The following is a 19,054-nucleotide window of genomic DNA, read 5'->3' as shown; positions in this document are numbered from 1 at the left end:
TTGCCCAGACAAGGTCTCATGTACCCTCAGAAAGAAGTTCTCATATTGATTAGACACGTGGCCTTGGAGTCCAGACTGCCTGGGTTCGAATCTCAGATCTGCCCCTAGCTCTGTGCTCTTTAAAAAGCAGGTAGACCTCTCTCAGCCTCAATTTCCTCCTCTGTACAATGCAGAAATCACAGTATTTACTCCAAGACTAGTGGGAGGGTTATATGTGTCCAAAGCACAATGCCCCATGCCTGGGAGTTTCCCGGTGATAGCACCATGCAGACGACGTCATTGTCTTGTATTCCCGCCATGGACACTGAGCCTGGACTGCTTCTGCGTCTGCCTGACTCCTGGCCTGTGCCTGCTGCATAGGACACATCGGCTCTGCAGGCCTGAGCTCCCCCTCCCGCCCTGCCTCAGCTTTCTTTCTCAGTCTTAGCTGTGCAACCTGGTTGACCTCCAGAAACCTCTCCGGTGCATCTGCCTTCCTCAACATGCCGACTCCTCTTCATCAGTACTCAGTGTCACAGACCTGAACAGCCTTATAACCACCTTGACCCACACAGCGAACTGACCTTCACTCTATAACTAGGCAGGTAGCTCCTTGAGGGCAGGAATGTTTTACGTTTCCTTGGCCCTTGGCTTAGAGCAGAGACTATGGAATCGATGCTCAGAAAGCTTGTTTGAAGGCCAGTATCACTGCATCAGTAAATAGCACAATTAATGAATGAGTGGATGAATGAATGTGAAGGCGTGAGTGAAGGAACAAGTGAGTGCGTAAAAGAAGGAGTGAGTGGGTGAATGAGTGAATACACAAGAAAATGAGTGGATGAGTGAGAGAGGTTGAATGATTGGTGGGGGAGGGAGCGGATAAGGGAATGTGTGACTTACTGACCAGTGGATTCAGGCCCCGTGGAAAGCAGCTTGTCTTGCCCTTGTCCTTATCCATGACCTCCCTCTCCAGGCTCAGACGTGCCTTTTCAGTTCTGTCCTCCCTCCCCTTCCTCCTGTTCCCTCTCACCTGTCTCCAGAAGTGATGACTGCACTAATTTGTTCACAGACCATTAACTCTTGAGCGCTGGAAGAGGCCAGCTCTGAGTTGGCAAGGGCTGGGGTGCTGGCTCTCGGTCCACCGGGAAACATCATCATTCTCTTGCCTGCCCGCCCGTTGCAGCGAGGTTCTTATCTCTCCCTCTGCCCGCTTGCAGATGACGACTGCACTGACTCCTTCACGCCCAATCAAGTCGCCAGAATGCACTGTTACCTGGACCTGGTGTACCAGAGCTGGCAGCCCTCCAGGAAGCCGGCGCCTGTTGCCCTTGCCCCCCAGATCGTGGGCCACACGACCGACTCCGTGATGCTGGAGTGGTTCCCGCCCATCGACGGCCACTTCTTTGAAAGGTGAGTGTGGCCTGTGAAGTGTTGAGGCCCCTCTCTCGCTCCTGCCAAGAAGAGGGAAACTTGGAAGGGAAGCAGCCTTGGAGAGGGATTTTGCTGTGGTTTTTGTTCTTGATCTTGTTTAACGAGTGCCCGCAACGACTAACACAGTGACTGGTCCATAGAGGCACGATGTAGATTCGGGGGTCAGGGAATACATGAATGATTGCTAACAGAAATTAATGAGTAATGATGCATATTTTAAGTGGTGAATATGTAGCTTCATTTTATTATTAAAAACATGGAAACCCTCTGTCACCAGAACCTCCTCTGGGCTGGAGGTACTGGTCTCATCTCCGTGAGCTTGGGAGTTGAAGTTGCCTCTGGTTAATGGGCTAAACACCTTCCTATACGTATAGTATATGAAGGGTACATTATACATGAATACACAGGCATATATATACATATATATATATATATAATATTTTTTTTTTTAAGGCTTTTAGCTTTCTCTTGAATCAGCATTAAGCTGAGCAGGGCTCAACACTGATTTTTTTTTTTGGCTGCGTTGGGTCTTCGTTGCTGCGCGCGGGCTTTCTCTAGTTGCGGCGAGCGGGGGCTACTCTTCGTTGCGGTGCGTGGGCTTCTCACTGCAGTGGCTTCACTTGTTGCGGAGCATGGGCTCTAGAGCACAGGCTCAGAAGTTGTGGCGCACGGGCTTAGTTGCTCCACGGCATGTGGGATCTTCCTGGACCAGGGATCGAACCCGTGTCCCCTGCATTGGCAGGCGGATTCTTAACCACTGCGCCACCAGGGAAGTCCCACATATATTTTTGTATAATTAGAATCTGTGCCTGTGCCTAGTGTTGTTTTATAGAACTGAAGGTAGAATTTTTAGAAGATCAGAGGATGATAAACTGAGACACAAGATACCTCACTTCAGCTCCTGTCTGCCACTCACTAGCGGTATGGCCTTGGGCAGGTCATTTTCCCTCCCTGAGTCTTATTCTCCGCTGAAAAGTGGGTCTAATGATGCCTGCATGGCCTGAAGGTGGAAACCTGAATCAAATGGTTTCTTGGGCTGCCTTTCAGCATCGGGACTCCCTGAGGACCTCAAGCTTTAGGGGATTTTAAAGGGTCATGAAACGTACTACGATGTTGACCTCTATTTTGGTTGGAACTTGGCTATAATTTAGGGTAGATTAGTATATTGCCCCCCTTCCAGCCCTTCTTGGGGATGTTTTATCCAATAATGATGATACAACACTGATGATGGTGGAAATAATAACCAGCTAATGATTAATTATTACTCTATGGTTGTGGTTGTCACCGTTTATTATCAAGTGCTTACTCTGCACTGGATTCTGTACTAAATGCTTTCTATACAGTCTCATTTAATCTTTCCAGTAATTCTGTAAAAGGGGAATCAACTTCTGCATTTGCCAGATGAGGCAGGGACTGGCGCACAAAGAGGTGGAGAGATTTGACCAAAAGCCCATTGCAGGTGGTGGGAGCTGGGCTTCGACTCACATTTTGCAGTGTCTTATCTGAGGCTCTCATGCTCTTTCATTAAGTCTTTCCAAACCTTGAATTATGAAGGAGGTGTTATACCCCTCCCCTCAAAAAAGGCCACAAAATGTGTCAAGGAGCTCTCACAAGTATGGGTGTATACGTGTGTGTGTGTGTGCATGTGTGTGTGTAAAAAACATATTAGATCATGGCATCACATTAAATTCGGGCTCCAATTTTCCACACTACTGTCAGTCCCTGAATCTAGAACCTTCATTTGACAGCTGGATGGATGTGATCACGGGGAAAGGAAATGCACTCCCTAGGCCCTCTGTAGAAACCCCCCTTCCTCTTCCCCAGCCATCCTCACTGGGAGCTTAGAGCTGGGGTTGGGAAACCTCATGTGACACTTCAGAGCAGGCTTTCCAGCAGCCCGTAGATTTATTTATTTTTTCTGTGGCAATGAGGAGTATCAGACTTTTGGTCAAGGCTTGGCCTCGATTCCACTTAAAAATGGAAGTTTTGTAAATGAAGCTTCCTGTGTATGTATTCAATTTGTATTTCATAAAGCGGCTATTGTCCATTAAATAAATACCATCTGATTGTTGGAAACCTATTGGAGGGTTAATTGTTGTGTAATGAGATATGTCTCTATTACATAGTGCCCTCAGCTTCAATCAATATGTTTTTAATAACCTATAGTCAGTTGGTACTTGAGGCTCATACAATAGCTATTCTGTTCAGTCTAAGATTTCACAGCGGAGTTATCATATGTTAAATTCAAACTGACATTTTAGAAACATGTCTAATTAGGGTTAACAGCTGTGTAGACCATAGTCTATGGCTAAAGGAAGTAGGTCAACAAGTTCAATAAATCGTTGTAAAGGAATGGAACTATCACTCTCCCGTACACACGGAGTTCATACTGGTGGAAATTGGCTTAGTACAAAGTGCACGAGCTTTGATGTCAAGCTGTCTGTGTTACAGTCTCAGCTTCACCACTCCCAGCCTGTGGGACCTTGGGCAAGTTATCTCCCTTCTCTGATCCTCTCTGGCCCTCTGAGTCCTGTTCCATAAAAGGTGCTAACATGCTCACTGCACCTGGCTTTTGTGGGGAATTCAACAAGATGACCTCTGTGCTGTGCCTAGCGCACACGCTCTGTGTTCAGGAAATACAAGCTCCCTTCTTGTACAGTTTTCCAGAGCTGTTGAGCTACTTGAAAAGTTCTCTTTCCCTGCAAAATCTCTGGTGTTTTCCACTACATTCATCAATGCCAACCTCTCGCCCCTGGCCATCCTCATGTCCTCCTGCTGTTCCTCACATCTGTGGTCTAAGAGAATACAAGGGTTTTCCTTAAAAAAACATATTCAGGTCCTCCCACAGCCTGTGTCCTCACACATGGGCAACTGAATAAATAATTCAAGGCCACCCCTGGCTTTTTTAACTCCTTTATTTTCATCTGTCTTGCAAACATGTGTTGACTAGATGGTTGCATTTTTCTGAACAGTGGGCTGTGGTGTATTGGAAAGAATGCTGGACTGGAGACCAAGAGACCTGGGTCTGAAGTCTTTGCAGCCTCATCCATTTCTTCTTCCTTTTCAGCCTCACTTTTCTGATCTGTAAGCTCAAGGGGATCTAGCCTTTCTCAACCAAGGTTCCTTTTCCAAATCTCAGAACACAGAAAATGACTTGAGTAACTGTTTTCTCAGTTCTCCTAAGGATGGTACATAACTAGTACCATTTTAGATGCATAGGAGAGAGGTTAATTCATTATGTACAGTGGATGCCTTAGAGAAGCACTGTTCAATAGAGCATTCTGCAGTGTCCAATATGGTGGCCACTTAGTCAACTGTGGCTGTGGAGCAATTGAAACGTGACAAGTTTAAATGAGGAACTGAAGTGAATGCTACATTTATTTAATTTTAATTCATTTAAATTTAAATAGCCACATGTGATTAGGGGCTGCTGTATTAGACAGCACAGATTTGGAGCTTTAAACTTTGATTCTCATGGAACCTGGGTAAGAAAGATGATCTCTTCCAGTGTTAGTATCCTGTATTTCTATGATTTCAGTGTGTGCGTGTGTGTGTGTGTGTGTGTGTGTGTGTGTGTGTGTGTGAGTGTGTGTGTGTGTCTGTGTAGATACAGGTGCCCATTAAAATCAAAGAAATGCCAAAGATTAGAAACACATATTGTACACTCCCTGAATGTGTGTAGGATCCTGCCTGATTTTGGTAAAGCCCATTTTGACTCTATGACTTTCTGAGCTATGATTTTGGTGTGGTTACTTTGTACTCGTGATTCTCAGTTTCCTTAACTATAAAATGGGAACATCACCCACCATACTCAGGATCACCCACCTTTGCTTTTTAGTTACTGACTTTGCTCTTACTTGTGCCCAATTTATTCTTCCTTCATCATTCAGACTGATCATTTTAAAATGTGAATTAGGTCACGTCACCCATGTGTTATAACCCTCCAGTGGTTTCCCATTACTTTTATGTGTAATCTAACACGTAGTCTGCAGCACATTCCATGATCTGGCCCTTGCCTCTCACTGCTCTTTCCTTCGTCTGTGACTCTTGCCACTCAGGTTTCTTTAAGGACCCCTATGGACCAAGCCCTTTTTTCTTGCATAGGTCCTTTACATACCTTTAGACTGAACCTGGAATGCTTTACTCCCACTCTTTGTGTCATTCTTCACCATACCTTGACTAAGATCTTCTATGATTATGCCAATCTAAATAAGCCCAGCACGCTCCACCCCATTATTCTCTCCTACATCATCTATCAACTTTCCTTCTAGAAATGATGAATCTGTACTTTTATATCTATTTGTCTGTTTGTTTAGAGACCGTTGCCTCTGCTGGATGGAAAGCTCTTATGAGGGCAGGTACCACACCAAATGTACTCACCCTTGGATGGCTAATGTCTGGTAGTTGTACAGTGCTAACAACCAGAGGCTGTTCAATGAGTATCCACTGAATGAATAGATGAAATATTGAATGAACACATGAACCAGTGATTGAACATGAGGGAATGCACTTGGTAGAGCTCTGTGTAAATTAGGCACATTTACTGTCAGGTGGATGATGGCTTATTCACTCATCAAAGTATTTATTGGGAACCTACACTGTGTCAAGAACTCAGTGAAGTGCAGGTGACTATATGTGTATCATCTAAAACAAAGCATCTAAAGAAGTAGAAAGGCTCAATTACCATTAAGGTCGGTGTGACTCCCGATTCCATACAAGGATGTTTGTAATCTCACTGTCGTCATAAAGCCAGTCCTGTGACTCTGAGTTGCTATGCGTGGATTGTGGTCATTGTAATGGAACCAGAGTGGTGCTGAGCGCCTCTCTCTCCACTCCTCATCCCCTGCCTGCAAGCATATCTGTATAATCATCATTATTGCTAGTCCGGGAGTACCTTATACATACTGAAAATATATAGAAAGTTCAGAAAACCAGAAGGAATAAAAGTAGGGGGGGAGGAATCATCCTGTGTTCTATCACCTAGAAATTACTGCTGATCATATTTTGTTGCATTAAGATTATTAGAAGAGCATTGAGATGCTGCTATAGATACGGTTTTGAATATGGCTCTTTCACTTAACATGATAGCTAATGCCTTTTTCCATAAAATTTAGTAATCTTTATAATTATTTTTTATAAAAACTGCTTACCATTCCATTGAGCAGATTAACCTTAGGCTATTTAATCATTCGCCTATCACTGAATATTAGTGTGCTTATAACATTTCTACCTATGTATGTTTTCATATTTACAGTGATAAAGCTGAGGATGCAGAATCTGCAATTTGAGGGTCTAGACTAGGTGAATCATGGGTCTTAGCAACATATTGGAGTGACTGGTATTTATCCATCCATCCATACATACGTACGTTAAACTACATATGTTGACCACCATGTAAGCAGATAAGCAGGGACATGAAGTGTTCAGATTTAGGTTTGGGGCTGAGCTCCCTGGCAGCTGGGTGGAGGAGGAGTAAGGACCACCAGCAGACTGTGATGTTGACAAGCATGTGAGCCTAGGGTCTGCGGAGGTTCCCTATGAAGCAAAAGCCCTAAGGCTTGAGATAGGGTTCCTCCGTTGTATCTTTCAGGTAGCCAAAGTATAGTGATTCTTCTAGGAAAGAGGTATTGGAAGGACCATTGCATTTTGAGAAATAATGGGTTGGGCTATGACATTTCTTGACATTTTCCCTTTCCAGTACCTCTGTAGGAGTTGCTCAGATTTACAGAGTTTTGGGCTCGCTCACCCTCGTACATGAGGAGAGGGCTTATCCCTCTCCCTTCCCAGCAACTGTCTCCTAAACAGGAGCCAAGTCTGGAGAACAAGTAGGATCCCAGAGGCTGTTGTGGCTAAAGGGAGATTGAATCCAGACACATAAGACACTAGATGATAGGGAAAGCCACCGTAATATTCTACTTCTGGGGCTGGGCTGGTCCCATTGAGGGATTGGCTTGCCCCTTGGAAAGCTGCTAAAATGAATTAGATGGCATGGTTAGGAAACCGTTTTTGACTGTAAAATCAAAGAGTGACTCATCCAGCCCCAGCATGTCAGGGCTAGAAGATTCTTTAGGCATCATCTAGTTCAGCCCACTCATTTTCAGGTGAAGGAACTGAACCACGCCTTCTTCCTATTTAATACCTAGGATACTGGATGGTTCCTGCATATGGTAGGTACCTGACAGATATTGTTAAAAGAATAAAATTTGAGGTCCAATGGGGCAAAAGATTCTCTCACAACCGCACATCAAATCTTCAAGGGAACTTTAAATGATTGATGAAATGAAGATTAGTGCAGGTAGTAAGTTGATTCTGTTGATTCTGGGCTGCTTAGAATTAAAGTGTATCCCCCATCAGCACAGAAGCCACTTAGGCCCAAACAAGGCCCTCATGGGCAATGGGGAAGAATTTCACTCATCGTCATACTCTGGAAGCTCTGGGAAAGATAGGAAAGATCGGAGAACATAGATTGGTTGTAACCTCCGCCTTTGGCTTAGTCAAGCCAGGGACTCATTCAACTGTTCCTAAGTCGGTGCATTTTCCTTCTTTCCTTGGCCTCCTAGAGAATTGGGATCAGCATGTGACCTTTGCCTGGAAGGGAGAATCCTGGTGCAATATGCCTTCAACGCCTCCTCCCCGATGCCCTGTGGCCCATCAGGACACTGGAGTCCTCGGGAAGCAGAAGGTAAGCCAGCCTGGAAGCTCTTTTGCTGGTTGGGTACGCAAAGAACACTTTCGAGGTAGTTGGAGTTTTATGATTTTAACGGTCTTTTTCATGTGCTGTCTCATTTGATCTGAAGATTGCCCTACAAGGCCAGTAATTTTTTTTTTTTTTTGTCTTTTTTTTTTTGCTCAGCTTTATTGAGGTATAATTGACATATAACACTGTGTAAGTTTAAGGAGTACAATGTGATGACTTGATACATGTATGTGTTTCAAAATCACCACAGTAAGGTTAGTTAACATATCTGTCACCTCACACTTCTGTTTTTTTTTTTCTTGGTGAGAACATTTAAGATTTCCTCTCTAAGCAATTTTCAATACAGTATTGTTAACTACAGTCACCATGCTGTATATTAGAACTCCAGAATTTGTTCATTGTATAACTAGGAGTTTGTACCCTTTCCCCTACATCAAGGCCAGTATTCATGCATTTGTTCAACACGAGTTTTTGAGCACCTGCACTGTCCTAAGCATGTAATGCCTCTTTACATATGAAGAAACAAATTCCCTGAGGTATTCAGTAAGTGCCCAAGGCCACACACCTGATAAGACACAGTATGTGTATGTTTATATATGCCCCAGACTCTGACAGCCTGGGAGGGCATAAACAAACAAGGTCACATTAGAATCAATACACATCACTAGCCTTTGATTCTCCTACAGTTACTTCTGGGGTACCCAGGGGCTTCTTACATGTGTCACAACTCTTCCTCTCGGTTTCCTTCCATGAAACCGCCTTTTCAGGATCCATTTATCCGCAAGGCGCTAGAAGGAAGCACCTCATGACTGCCACGGTTGTGGCTCTACCCATGACCAGACCTTCCCCGCACAGGGACGTCTCCCAGGCCTCCCCAGGAGCCAACAGTCTCTGTGCCACCTTACAGTACAGCTCACTGCCCCTCCGTCTTCTAGAGAAATTAAGAAACTGCCTTTCACCCAATGCTTTGTTGCACTGTCGCTTGGCCCTGAAGGAAGAGAGCTTGCAAGTTAGAGAGTCTCATGGAAAATTGCCTATTCCGTTTCCTCCTGCAGTGTCTCTTTCTTGGGGGCACAGGTCTAGCCCCTGAAGCCAGGCTGGCGGAGATCCCGCATTCTCCTCTCAGTCCTCTGTCTCGCCCTCCGTTGCCTTCAGAGACTTCCACGTAGAAGCCCCCTCTCTGTCCTTCATTCTGCTCTGCAGGTCGGCTCCTGGCAGCTGTCTTTGGGTGGGGACCCCAGTCCACCAGAGGGAGCAGAATCTGTCTCTTCACTGAGGTTCAGTGAGAACTCCCCCGTCTCCCTTTATATTTTTAGAAAGAAGCTTGAAAAAGAAAAAGCCAGAGATAGAATAAAGCAAGGGAGAGGGATCAGAGAGGAAAGTGAGGGAGAAAAATGACAGCGCTGTGCTCTGTTATCTTCTAAAATAGCTTAAAATAAAAATGAGAGTCGAACTGGGGAACTCTAAACAAATTCATCCAGAAAGTAAAGCCAGAGGGGTGCCTGGGAGAAACCCTTAGCTCAGCCTCACAGAACCACAGGCTGTCAGACGCGGAAGGGACGCCTGGGGTCATCCAGCCCCAGTTCCCACCCCGGGCAGGAATCCCCTTTGTGCCCTCCCTCACCGAGGCTCTCCCGGCACCAGCTCGTGTATTTCCTTGGCCTTCCCGTTCTAGCTCCATCTGTTAGAAAGTTCTTCCCGAAATCTGCGGTGGTAACTTTTTCACCCAAACCGAACCCACGTTGGGTTCTCACAGGAGAAGGTATGGGTCTCTTCCCTGCAAGGAGTGAACCCGTCTCATCTCTGCCCACCGTAGGGACGGTCCTGGGCACACGGACTGGGCAGAGCTGACTGTCTAATAGGGGAGTCAGATGAGTACGCGGGCGATCACCATCGGGCGTGATGAGGCTTGTGCCGCGTAGGGGGCCTCACCCCGAATTGAGACTCACGCCACCCAGGAAATGTTAACACACCAGTGAACAAGTTACATTTAAGAATGTGAGAGAAGTTGGATACGTTTAGAGCACTGGTTTTCTCAGTGTGATCTGGAGGCTTATGGGGTTCCTAAGACTTTGTAGTGTGTCCTCAAAGTCCAGAGGTATTTTCATAATAATGCTATGCCGCTGTTGACCTTTTTCACGCTCATTCTTTCCTGAGTGTACAGTGGAGCTTCCCAGCAGCTGCATGGCATGCGATGTTTTACTGCTCTGATAGCTAATGGGACGCATACTTAGGTGTTCCTGTGTTTTAAAGTTTCTCAGTTTTAATCCACAATGTGGTAATGACTAATAGATATAATGTACATAGACAAAAGCTCTTCAATAATGGGGTAAGAACTTAAGTGGGTCTGGAGTATGAAAAGGGAGGTGTGGGTGAGGGAGAGGTTGGACTGCGGTGATATGTGTAATGTCCGAATGAGGATGGGTTTGGATTATTCTGAGGGCAGTGAGGAGATGCCACGTGCCTTGGCAGGTGCCTGGAGTATGGTGAGGTGTGCCTCTTAGAAAGATCATCTGGGCTGCTCTGTGGCAAAAAGATGGGGGGAGGAGTGGATGGGGGGAAGGGCGCATCCAGGTGGCTGTTTCAGGAATCCAGCAGACGGATGGCGGTGGCCTGGATGAGGTCAATGGTGGTGATACTGGAGAAGAATCAATGGAATTGAGAGAGATTTGGGAGGAAGCAGTAACAAGACTCTACCCTGAGACGTTTCTGGCTAAAATCATCTTGGTTTGTTCTACCACTTGAATGAAAGAAATAATTTCCTGGTATCTCCCCACACCTCCATCCAACCAAACTGTCAGTTGGTTAGGTCTGTTCCTGGTTCATCCCTGACCCTCTTCAAGCATGATATGCAGAGTGGGGTCCCACTGAAGTGCTGAGCGCCCCCTGTACCCTGAGCTGACTGAGGCCTCCAAGGAAACCCAGCAGCCCCGGGTTTTCCTTCAGGATATGCAAATTTAGTACAGGCAGGCCAGGAAAAGGCTCTGTTCTTTTTTTAGAGCATCCTATTACAGACTCTGTGATCCATTTGGCTCAGACCCTTTTAATATTCTTAAAGAAATAAACTTTTCCATGAGCCAAACTCTGCAATTTATTTCTCAACTCATTTTCATCCTATTTATCTTTGCGTGTTTAAGTTTTTGGACTTCCCAAACTAACATAAGACTCCCCAGTCTGTGAGCGATGCCAGAGTATCTTTGGGGTTGGGGAAAGAGCATGGGTGTGGGGGGGATGACGAGGATGGGATTTTGGTCTGAGTCTGGCCATCAGTGTGCTCTGTGCCCTTGAGTGAGTCACTTTGCTTCTCTGAAGATAGCATCTTATCCGTAGAACAAACGTCCTTTCCAGCTGTGATATTTTAACTCCATATTAACATGATATTAACTCCATATTAACGTTATTATTAATGTTTTAACATTATTTTAACTCCATATTAACATGATAGAAAATTCTTCATTTAACAGATATTTACTGCACATTCACTATGTTCCATTAACTCCATTTCATGAACTTCAGGTAAATATAATCACAGAGATTCTTGCCTTTGGCCACAGAACATGGTTGTACCAAGAAGAAACCTATTTTCCCTTCTCTTGAGCAAAAACTATATTTCATAGATGAATATTTTCTGAGGTATTCAATACCATGATATGCTTGTAGCTCAGGAATTAGATAGCTAGATCTGATCGACTCAGATTTCAGTGAAGATCACTTATGCAAGCCTATAATACATTGCAACTCCTGGGTTTTCCATGAGAGATTAACACATGGCACTGGCTGTTTTCATTCTTACTTGTGTGAATATTTTCCCCATTTTTCTGCCCAGAATATTTCAGGTGTGCTAAAGTATTCATCTAGAAAAAGCCTGGCACCAAGTTGTTATATTTGTGTCAACAGCTGCAGTGTATATACACAACGATATGTAATAGATGTCTGTATAGATCATGATAAATGTAAATTTAAATCAGCATAAGTATGTATAAATATATTTCACATACATATATGGCCTCATCTCTAGTGGATAGCTTATATAAACATGTAACTTTTCATTTTGTCAGCATATATACAAAAAGATGTGTATTGGTAATGAAGTAACAGTTCCTTTGTACTTTTCTTCCTTCCCCCTTCCTTTCTTCCCTCATCCCTTCCTTTCCTTTCCTTTCCTTTCCTTTCCTTTCCTTTCCTTCCCTTCCCTTCCCTTCCCTTCCCTTCCCTTCCCTTTCCTTTCCTTTCCTTTCCTTTCCTTTCCTTTCCTTCCCTTCCCTTCCCTTCCCTTCCCTTCCCTTCCCTTTCCTTCCCTTCCCTTTCCTTCCCTTCCCTTCCCTTTCCTTCCCTTTCCTTTTCTCAACCCTTCTCCCAGATTTATCACCACACATCCAGTTAGTTTCCCAGCTGTATCCATTTTTCTTCCGTAGGGACACTGATTTGTCCTCATCTCTGATGTTCCCTTTGTACAAGCAGCAGTTGTGTATTATCTGAATTAGTACAGCAGTTTCTTAACTGTTTTCACTGGAGTAGAAGCTCCGTGAGGGCAGAGACCATGGCTGCAAAACCTGTTTTTCCAGGGACTATAGCCTAACACTGGACACAGACCAGACAGTCAACAATTATTCCCTGGATGGATGGATGGATGGATGGAGAGTACCTGTGACTCTAAACATTGGTTTTTCTGAAAGACAACTTTCATTTGCTTGTTTCAAATTCTTCAGTAGCTCCCCAGCTCTCTCAGCATAAAGTTCAGTTTCCTTAAAGTGATGTACAAGACCATTCATAATCTGGGTTCGGCTTAGCATGCCAGCCTTACCACCACTTACTGCTTTCCCGTTGCACTCAAAACCACAGTCATCTTATTTCGCATTCTCTCTCAACTGTTCCCTTTGTTTGGAATACCTCCTTTTCCCAAGCCTTCCCTTGTTAATTCTTCCTTATGTTTCAAAACAGAGCTAATGTACTTGTGAATATGTTCCTCTATTAAATATCTCATCCCATTTGACTATTATAGCACCCCTGTCGGGTAGGCATCATTAGAGTAGGTGATACAGTGAGAAACTGTATAGTTGATATTTTAACCCATCTTTCATTCCTTCAAAGCTTGGCATGATCCCTGGACCAACAGTATCACATAGTATCCTACTCCCCACCAAGGAATTACTTAACCATCTCAGGCTCTGTTTCCTCTTCCGTAAAATGAGTTTCATAAGACCAACGTCATAGACTTATGGCCAGGATGAAAAGAGCTGAGGCATGTAACGTGCCTGGCACAGTGCCCAGCACACAGTGAATGGTCAGTGCGTGAAGCCTGGTATTATTAAAGGGATTGCTGCTTTTTTGATGGCTTGGACTCAGTGCGCCTTGAGGCTCTTTTGTACATCTAAAAGTTGGTCTCTGATAACCAGACAAGCACACACTTTGCAAATATTTCTAGTCCTGTTTACTTACTTGAGCATAATGACCAAGCTCACTTTCTTGTCCTTTGGAAAGCATTTGGTCCCTCTGTTGATTAACAGTAAACCAGGGATGAAAGCATGAGCCAAACAGATTTGTCATCTTTGCTCTCCTGGGGCTCCCCACCGCCGACAGGCATTTTCTCCGAGGAAGGGAGGAAGGTTGGCCCATTCCTTGCCAGTTCCAGGAGAGCCCATGGTGGAGGGCAGGGGCATGTTCACCTGGCACCCGCCATGGCACAGCAGGCTCTAATACTCCATGGAGCCTTCACTTTCTTTTGTAGCTCCATATTTGAACAAGATAGAAGATTCTTCACTTAACAAATATTTATTGAATGTCCACTATGTTCACTATTTATGTGCCAGGCACTGTATTAAAGACTGAATATGGTATTGAGTGAAACAGAGCTACAAAACAGAGACAAAAATGACAACTATCTTACAGGATTTTGGTAAGAATCAGATAAATAAATTAATGGCTAGGGAATGTGCTCTGTATGTATTAAAACGCTGTCCTCAGTAAAGCTTTTTGAATGAGTAAGTGATATATGAGTACCAACAACCCACAGAGTCAAAAGAATCAGAAACTCTTTGGGTTGGAGAATCGATAAGAAGAAAGGCTTCAGCCTAGGTAGGGAGTCTTGTTTGTGCCTTTGACTTAAACAACCGGTCTCTTCTATCCAGCATTTGCTGCAAGTAATAAATGAACCTGACCAAGGAGAGGTGGAGAGAATCTTGTAGTTACATCCATCTCTTCTTGTTCTGATGTGTTATATCTAAAAAGTCTTTTGAATTTTCCTTGTTCTCCGCCCCCCAGCCCCCTTGCTCCCATCTCTTTTTCTCTTCTCTTCTCCATCTCCACTGGACATCTTCTCTCTTCTCCCTTGGCTGGGCAGAGGCAAGGAGATTGGAGGCATTTACAGCTTTCACTGGAATGGCTTTTCCACCCAAAATGGCTTTCTAGTTTTCATACTGTGGTGATTCCTATTATGCTGTAACAGTATCAAAACCTTTTCGGACAAAGATTGATTTTTTTCCCTTTTGCTTTAGAAATGTCCAGCATCTCCACCCCCCATCAACCACTGATGCTAAAGAATGTGGCTGATAGGACAACCTGAGATCCTTCATCCTTCCCTCACCAGCTGATGTGTATCTCTTGCTAGACACCCTTAAATAAATTAGAGGCAGTCACTGCATTGAGTCCTGATTACTTTTCTCAGCAGTGCAAAGGAGAGCTCTCTGAGGGTCTAGGACTAATGATCTCAGCAGAGAAAAATTCAGAAGTCGCTGCAGGCTGAGATCAGTGGGGATGAGGCATTGTCTCCCTGGGGAAAGAGTAGAAGAATCTCTCCTTCCTTCTCCCCCCTCCTAACCATCCCTCCCCTTCCTGAGTCAGACTGGACAGAGCTCAGAGAAGCTCAGTGGTATGGAATGACCTCATGTGGAGAAGGGGAGGAAAAGAGATAAGATGGCTCCAGGGCTGTCTTCCAGCTCTGTCATTCATGGTTCTAGACAGTTTCCTCCCAGAATACTCAGCCCAAGGGGCAGAAGCTATCGTTACTTACCTCCTCTTCGTTGGAGGTTTCTGGCCCTTCTGTCATTCCAAGCAGGTTGTACCAAAGGCAGTGCCACAGGGATGCTAGTTTATTTTAGTGGCTCTTGCATTCAGTCTGGAGAGCAACGAGGAACTTCAGGACGAGACAAAACTAGGCTCTAATGCCGACTGTTACACTTCAAGCTGTGAAACTCTGGTTAGTTCACTCCACATTTCTGAGCCTTAGTTGCCTCATCTCAGAAATGAGTCCTTGCAAGAATTAAACAGGTTCAGAGGACATAGTGAATGTTTAGCAAATGTGCGTTCCTTTCTTTCCATCTGAGGCAGAAAAGCCTACAAGTAATAAATGAGGTGGGACACTTTGGGCACCAACACAATCATAAGACACTTATTTGAATGTAGTTTTGACCAGATGTCTGGCGATTCGTCCAGATCTGTATCGCAGGTGTGGGGATGAGCTGGGTGCTGTGCACACAGCAAATTCACCAAGACACTGAGACTCTTCCCTCTCTTTTTACCCTCTCTGTGAGTTCTAGCCAGGCCAGTGTCACCTGAGGTCTGCAGGACACTCTGAGGACTTTCCAGAACTCATCCCCTCATCTCTTGTCCACAGGTCATCCAGATGTTGAACAACCCTGTAAGTCCAGTGTACGCACCTGGAGCCCAAATTCAGCTGTCAACCCACACACAGTCCCTCCAGCCTGCCCTGAGCCACAAGGCTGCTACCTTGAACTGGAATTCCACTACCCCTTGGTCCCTGAGTCTTTGACCATCTGGGTGACCTTTGTCTCCACTGACTGGGACTCCAGTGGGGCTGTCAATGACATCAAACTGTTGACTGTCAGTGGGAAGAACATCTCCCTGGGCCCTCAGAACGTCTTCTGTGATGTCCCACTGACCATCAAACTCCGGGATGTGAGCGAGAAGGTGTATGGCATCCAGATCTACACGTTGGATGAGCACTTGGAGATAGATGCGGCCATGTTGACCTCTGTTGCAGACAGCCCACTCTGCCTGGAGTGTAAGCCCTTGCAGTACAAGGTGGTCCGGGATCCTCCTCTCCAGGTGGACGTGGCCTCCACCCTACACTTCAGTAGAAGATTCACAGACATGTAAGTGCGCTCTCTGGATCAAGTGGGTGGGCTGTAGAGGGATGTAAGGAGGGTCGGAGAGGCCTTCACTGGAAGGAGGTTCATCACAGCCAGACTCACTTCTAGGGATTTGTAACCTGCTGTTGGGTGTAGAATTGTCTTAACAAGGCAGAGTTGATATGGTGGGAAGAACAATGGACAAAGAACCAGGAGTCCTGAGTCTTGGTGACAGCCCTAACATGTAACTCTAAGCCTCTCTGACCTCTCTGCAGCTTAGTTTTCCCAACAGTAAAATGAAGGAGGCTGGATGAGAGTAGCAATGAGAAAGTCATGTATTACTAATGAAAGTACAAGAACCGAAGTTTGCTAATGATTTCCCTCTTATATTAAATTGAAGAGTATTCATGCATTGTGATTGCTTTTCCAGCGGGTGAGAAGGGGGTGAAGTTATAGCAGGTTGGCTGGGAATTGGGCGTGTTCCTGGATATTTGCATGAGAATATTGCTGGAAGGTGAACGTAACCAGTAGCAGTCCTTGTTTTCCGGTGTGGAAGAGAGGCTCATACCCATTGGATGCTTAGGAGCCTTGGCAGCTCTAGGTCTCCATGATTCTTTTGGGATACTCATTGCTTTGATGTGAGATACTGTTTGTCCTTAATATTCCTTTCTCAGCCCACCTCTCTATCACCTCTTCCTCAAATATCCTAAGGATTTATGTTTTATGAGAGGGGCTGCCTTACTTTGAAGTCCTTAGTGCTTTTCCTATATGCCAGACAACGGGCTAAGGTCTTTGCATCTTTTACTTATTTCATCCTCCCCACAACCACAGCCCTAGTCTCCTTCTCATTTTACAAAGAAGGAAACTGTAGCTTAGAGATATGAAGTCACTTGTCCAAGATCACATACTTAGGAAGTGGTGAGATCAGGATTGGAATTCATCCTGACTCCTAAGCCAGTGCACTTAACCGCTGTTCAATTAAAAACGTGATTCCAATTTCTGCTTTAATCTAACAAATGAGGGAGCCTTAGCTACACCGAATTTGGGTACCAAGAGTCTATGAAGTCAACCACCAAACATTGGTTGAACCTCTTCTATGTACAAGTGACATGGGTGGGGGGAACACTTTGAGTATTGAAAAGAACAATAGCTCAAGAGTCAGACACCTTGTGTCTAGCCCCAGCCAGCCCACTTACTAATGTTAGATAAATCAGTCAATCTCTTTGAGCTTTGATTTCCTCTTCTGTGTGATGAAAATGTTGAAGTCAATGGTTTCTCTGGGCCTTTTGTGGCACTTTCTTTGGTTCTAAGATGATACAAGATGCAATCTCTGCTCTGTCTACTTGAAAATATTTGCTAAGCCAAATATTATTAATAGAAACCAAGTTCTGGAGGAAACTTTTAATCTTTTTAAAAGACAGAACCACTTTCAAACACTTTACCAGCACTTCCTTTTACAATGCTGGCAATTAACGTGCACATCGCAAGCAAACCCTTACCCATTCATGGACTCAGAGATGAAGAACAGCTGTTTAAGAACTCAGAGGGAGCACTTGGTTTGTGTTTGAGAATGTGCTTAAAAGATCCTCTTGCCTGGAAAATATTCTATGACCCTGTCTCTTTCATCTCCTCACTTGTCTAGAACGGTAAAGTTCTATAAATATGCATCCACTTAACATTTCTGTATAAAACAATGAGGTGAAGAAATAATAGATGTCTTAAAACCTCAGCTTAAACACAGCTTTTTTTTTTTAGCCTTGAGTTGTGAGCCTGTGAGAGCTGACACAGGTTGATAAGTGTGGAATTGTGGAAGTTAAACTGAAGGAGGAAAAGCACCCTGAATTCTGTTCTCAGCTAAGTCGCTGACTTGCTGTGCATTCTTAGGCTAGTCACTTACTCTTTCCCATGCTCAGAGGCCTTAAATCTATAAGGAGGAAGTTGTACTAGACTAGTGGTTCTCAAAGTCAGTTGCACGTTACAAAAATTGGGGACACTTTAAAATCACCTCCAGCTCACTTGCATCCCTGCCTGCTTCCTCCTCCTGGCCCTGCCCCAGGTATTGATCTAATTGGTAAGGAAGATAAGGCCTAACCATTAGGACTTTAAAATCTCACTGGATTATTCTAACATGCAGCCAAGTTTAAGAACCACTGCACTAAATCAGGCTCTCACAGTGTAGCCCCAGACTGGCAGCATCTGAGAATTTAGAAAGGCCATGTTCCTAGGTCCCAGCCCAGACAACTGAATCAGAAACTCTGAGTACAGGACCTTTCCAGATGATTCTGATGGTGGTTGAAGTTTAATAGTTACTGCTCTAAATGATCTCTAAGGCCCAGGAACCTCCAAGGTCTCTTTACTCATATGAGTGACTACTCATTCAATTTACAAGTTTGTACTGAGAACGTTCTGTGTGCCAGAGTCTGTGCTGAGAGCTGTAGATTTCAGGGATGACTCAGCCCTTGCCCCTTCCCTGTAGACACTCACACTTCAGTGCTGAAGACCTTAACCACTTGGTAAAAACGCCAATTCCTATGCCAGTTTGCTTCCAAAACCACCACTATTCAGGTCTACATTGTGTACCATTTGTTCTTTCATTCTCAACAAATGTTTCTTTGGTCCCCACTGTGTTGCAGGCACAAGGTCTAGACTGAGGCCTTCATTGACCTTCCTCTTTGTCTTTCTTGAGTCCCAAGGAATTTATTGGAGACCTGGGCTGGGCCAGGCTCCGCTTCCTGACTTGAAAGTTCTGTGAGACTCTGAAAAAATAAAACATCATTCCAAGTCAACCTATCATTTCAGCTCCTTTATCTCTTGGTAATTCGAGTTCTAAACTCCAACACAAATACCTCTTTGTGTGTGT

General features: G+C 44.6%; 1 protein-coding gene across 1 annotated transcript in view; it reads left to right on the top strand.

Annotated features, from left to right (window-relative positions):
• Positions 1-19,054, top strand: part of PAPPA (pappalysin 1) — a 254,556-nt gene that overhangs the window by 68,827 nt on the left and 166,675 nt on the right. The window contains exons 5-7 of the mRNA XM_068552436.1: positions 1,197-1,389; positions 7,971-8,092; positions 15,720-16,218. Of these exons, the coding sequence (XP_068408537.1) occupies positions 1,197-1,389; positions 7,971-8,092; positions 15,720-16,218 (814 nt within the window). The remainder of the gene's footprint in view (positions 1-1,196; positions 1,390-7,970; positions 8,093-15,719; positions 16,219-19,054) is intronic.

This window comes from Eschrichtius robustus, chromosome 10, assembly GCF_028021215.1.
Source record: "Eschrichtius robustus isolate mEscRob2 chromosome 10, mEscRob2.pri, whole genome shotgun sequence".
Classification (NCBI taxonomy): domain Eukaryota; kingdom Metazoa; phylum Chordata; class Mammalia; order Artiodactyla; family Eschrichtiidae; genus Eschrichtius; species Eschrichtius robustus.
The sequence above is the reverse complement of the archived record's forward strand: the minus strand, read 5'-3'. Positions and strand labels throughout refer to the sequence as shown.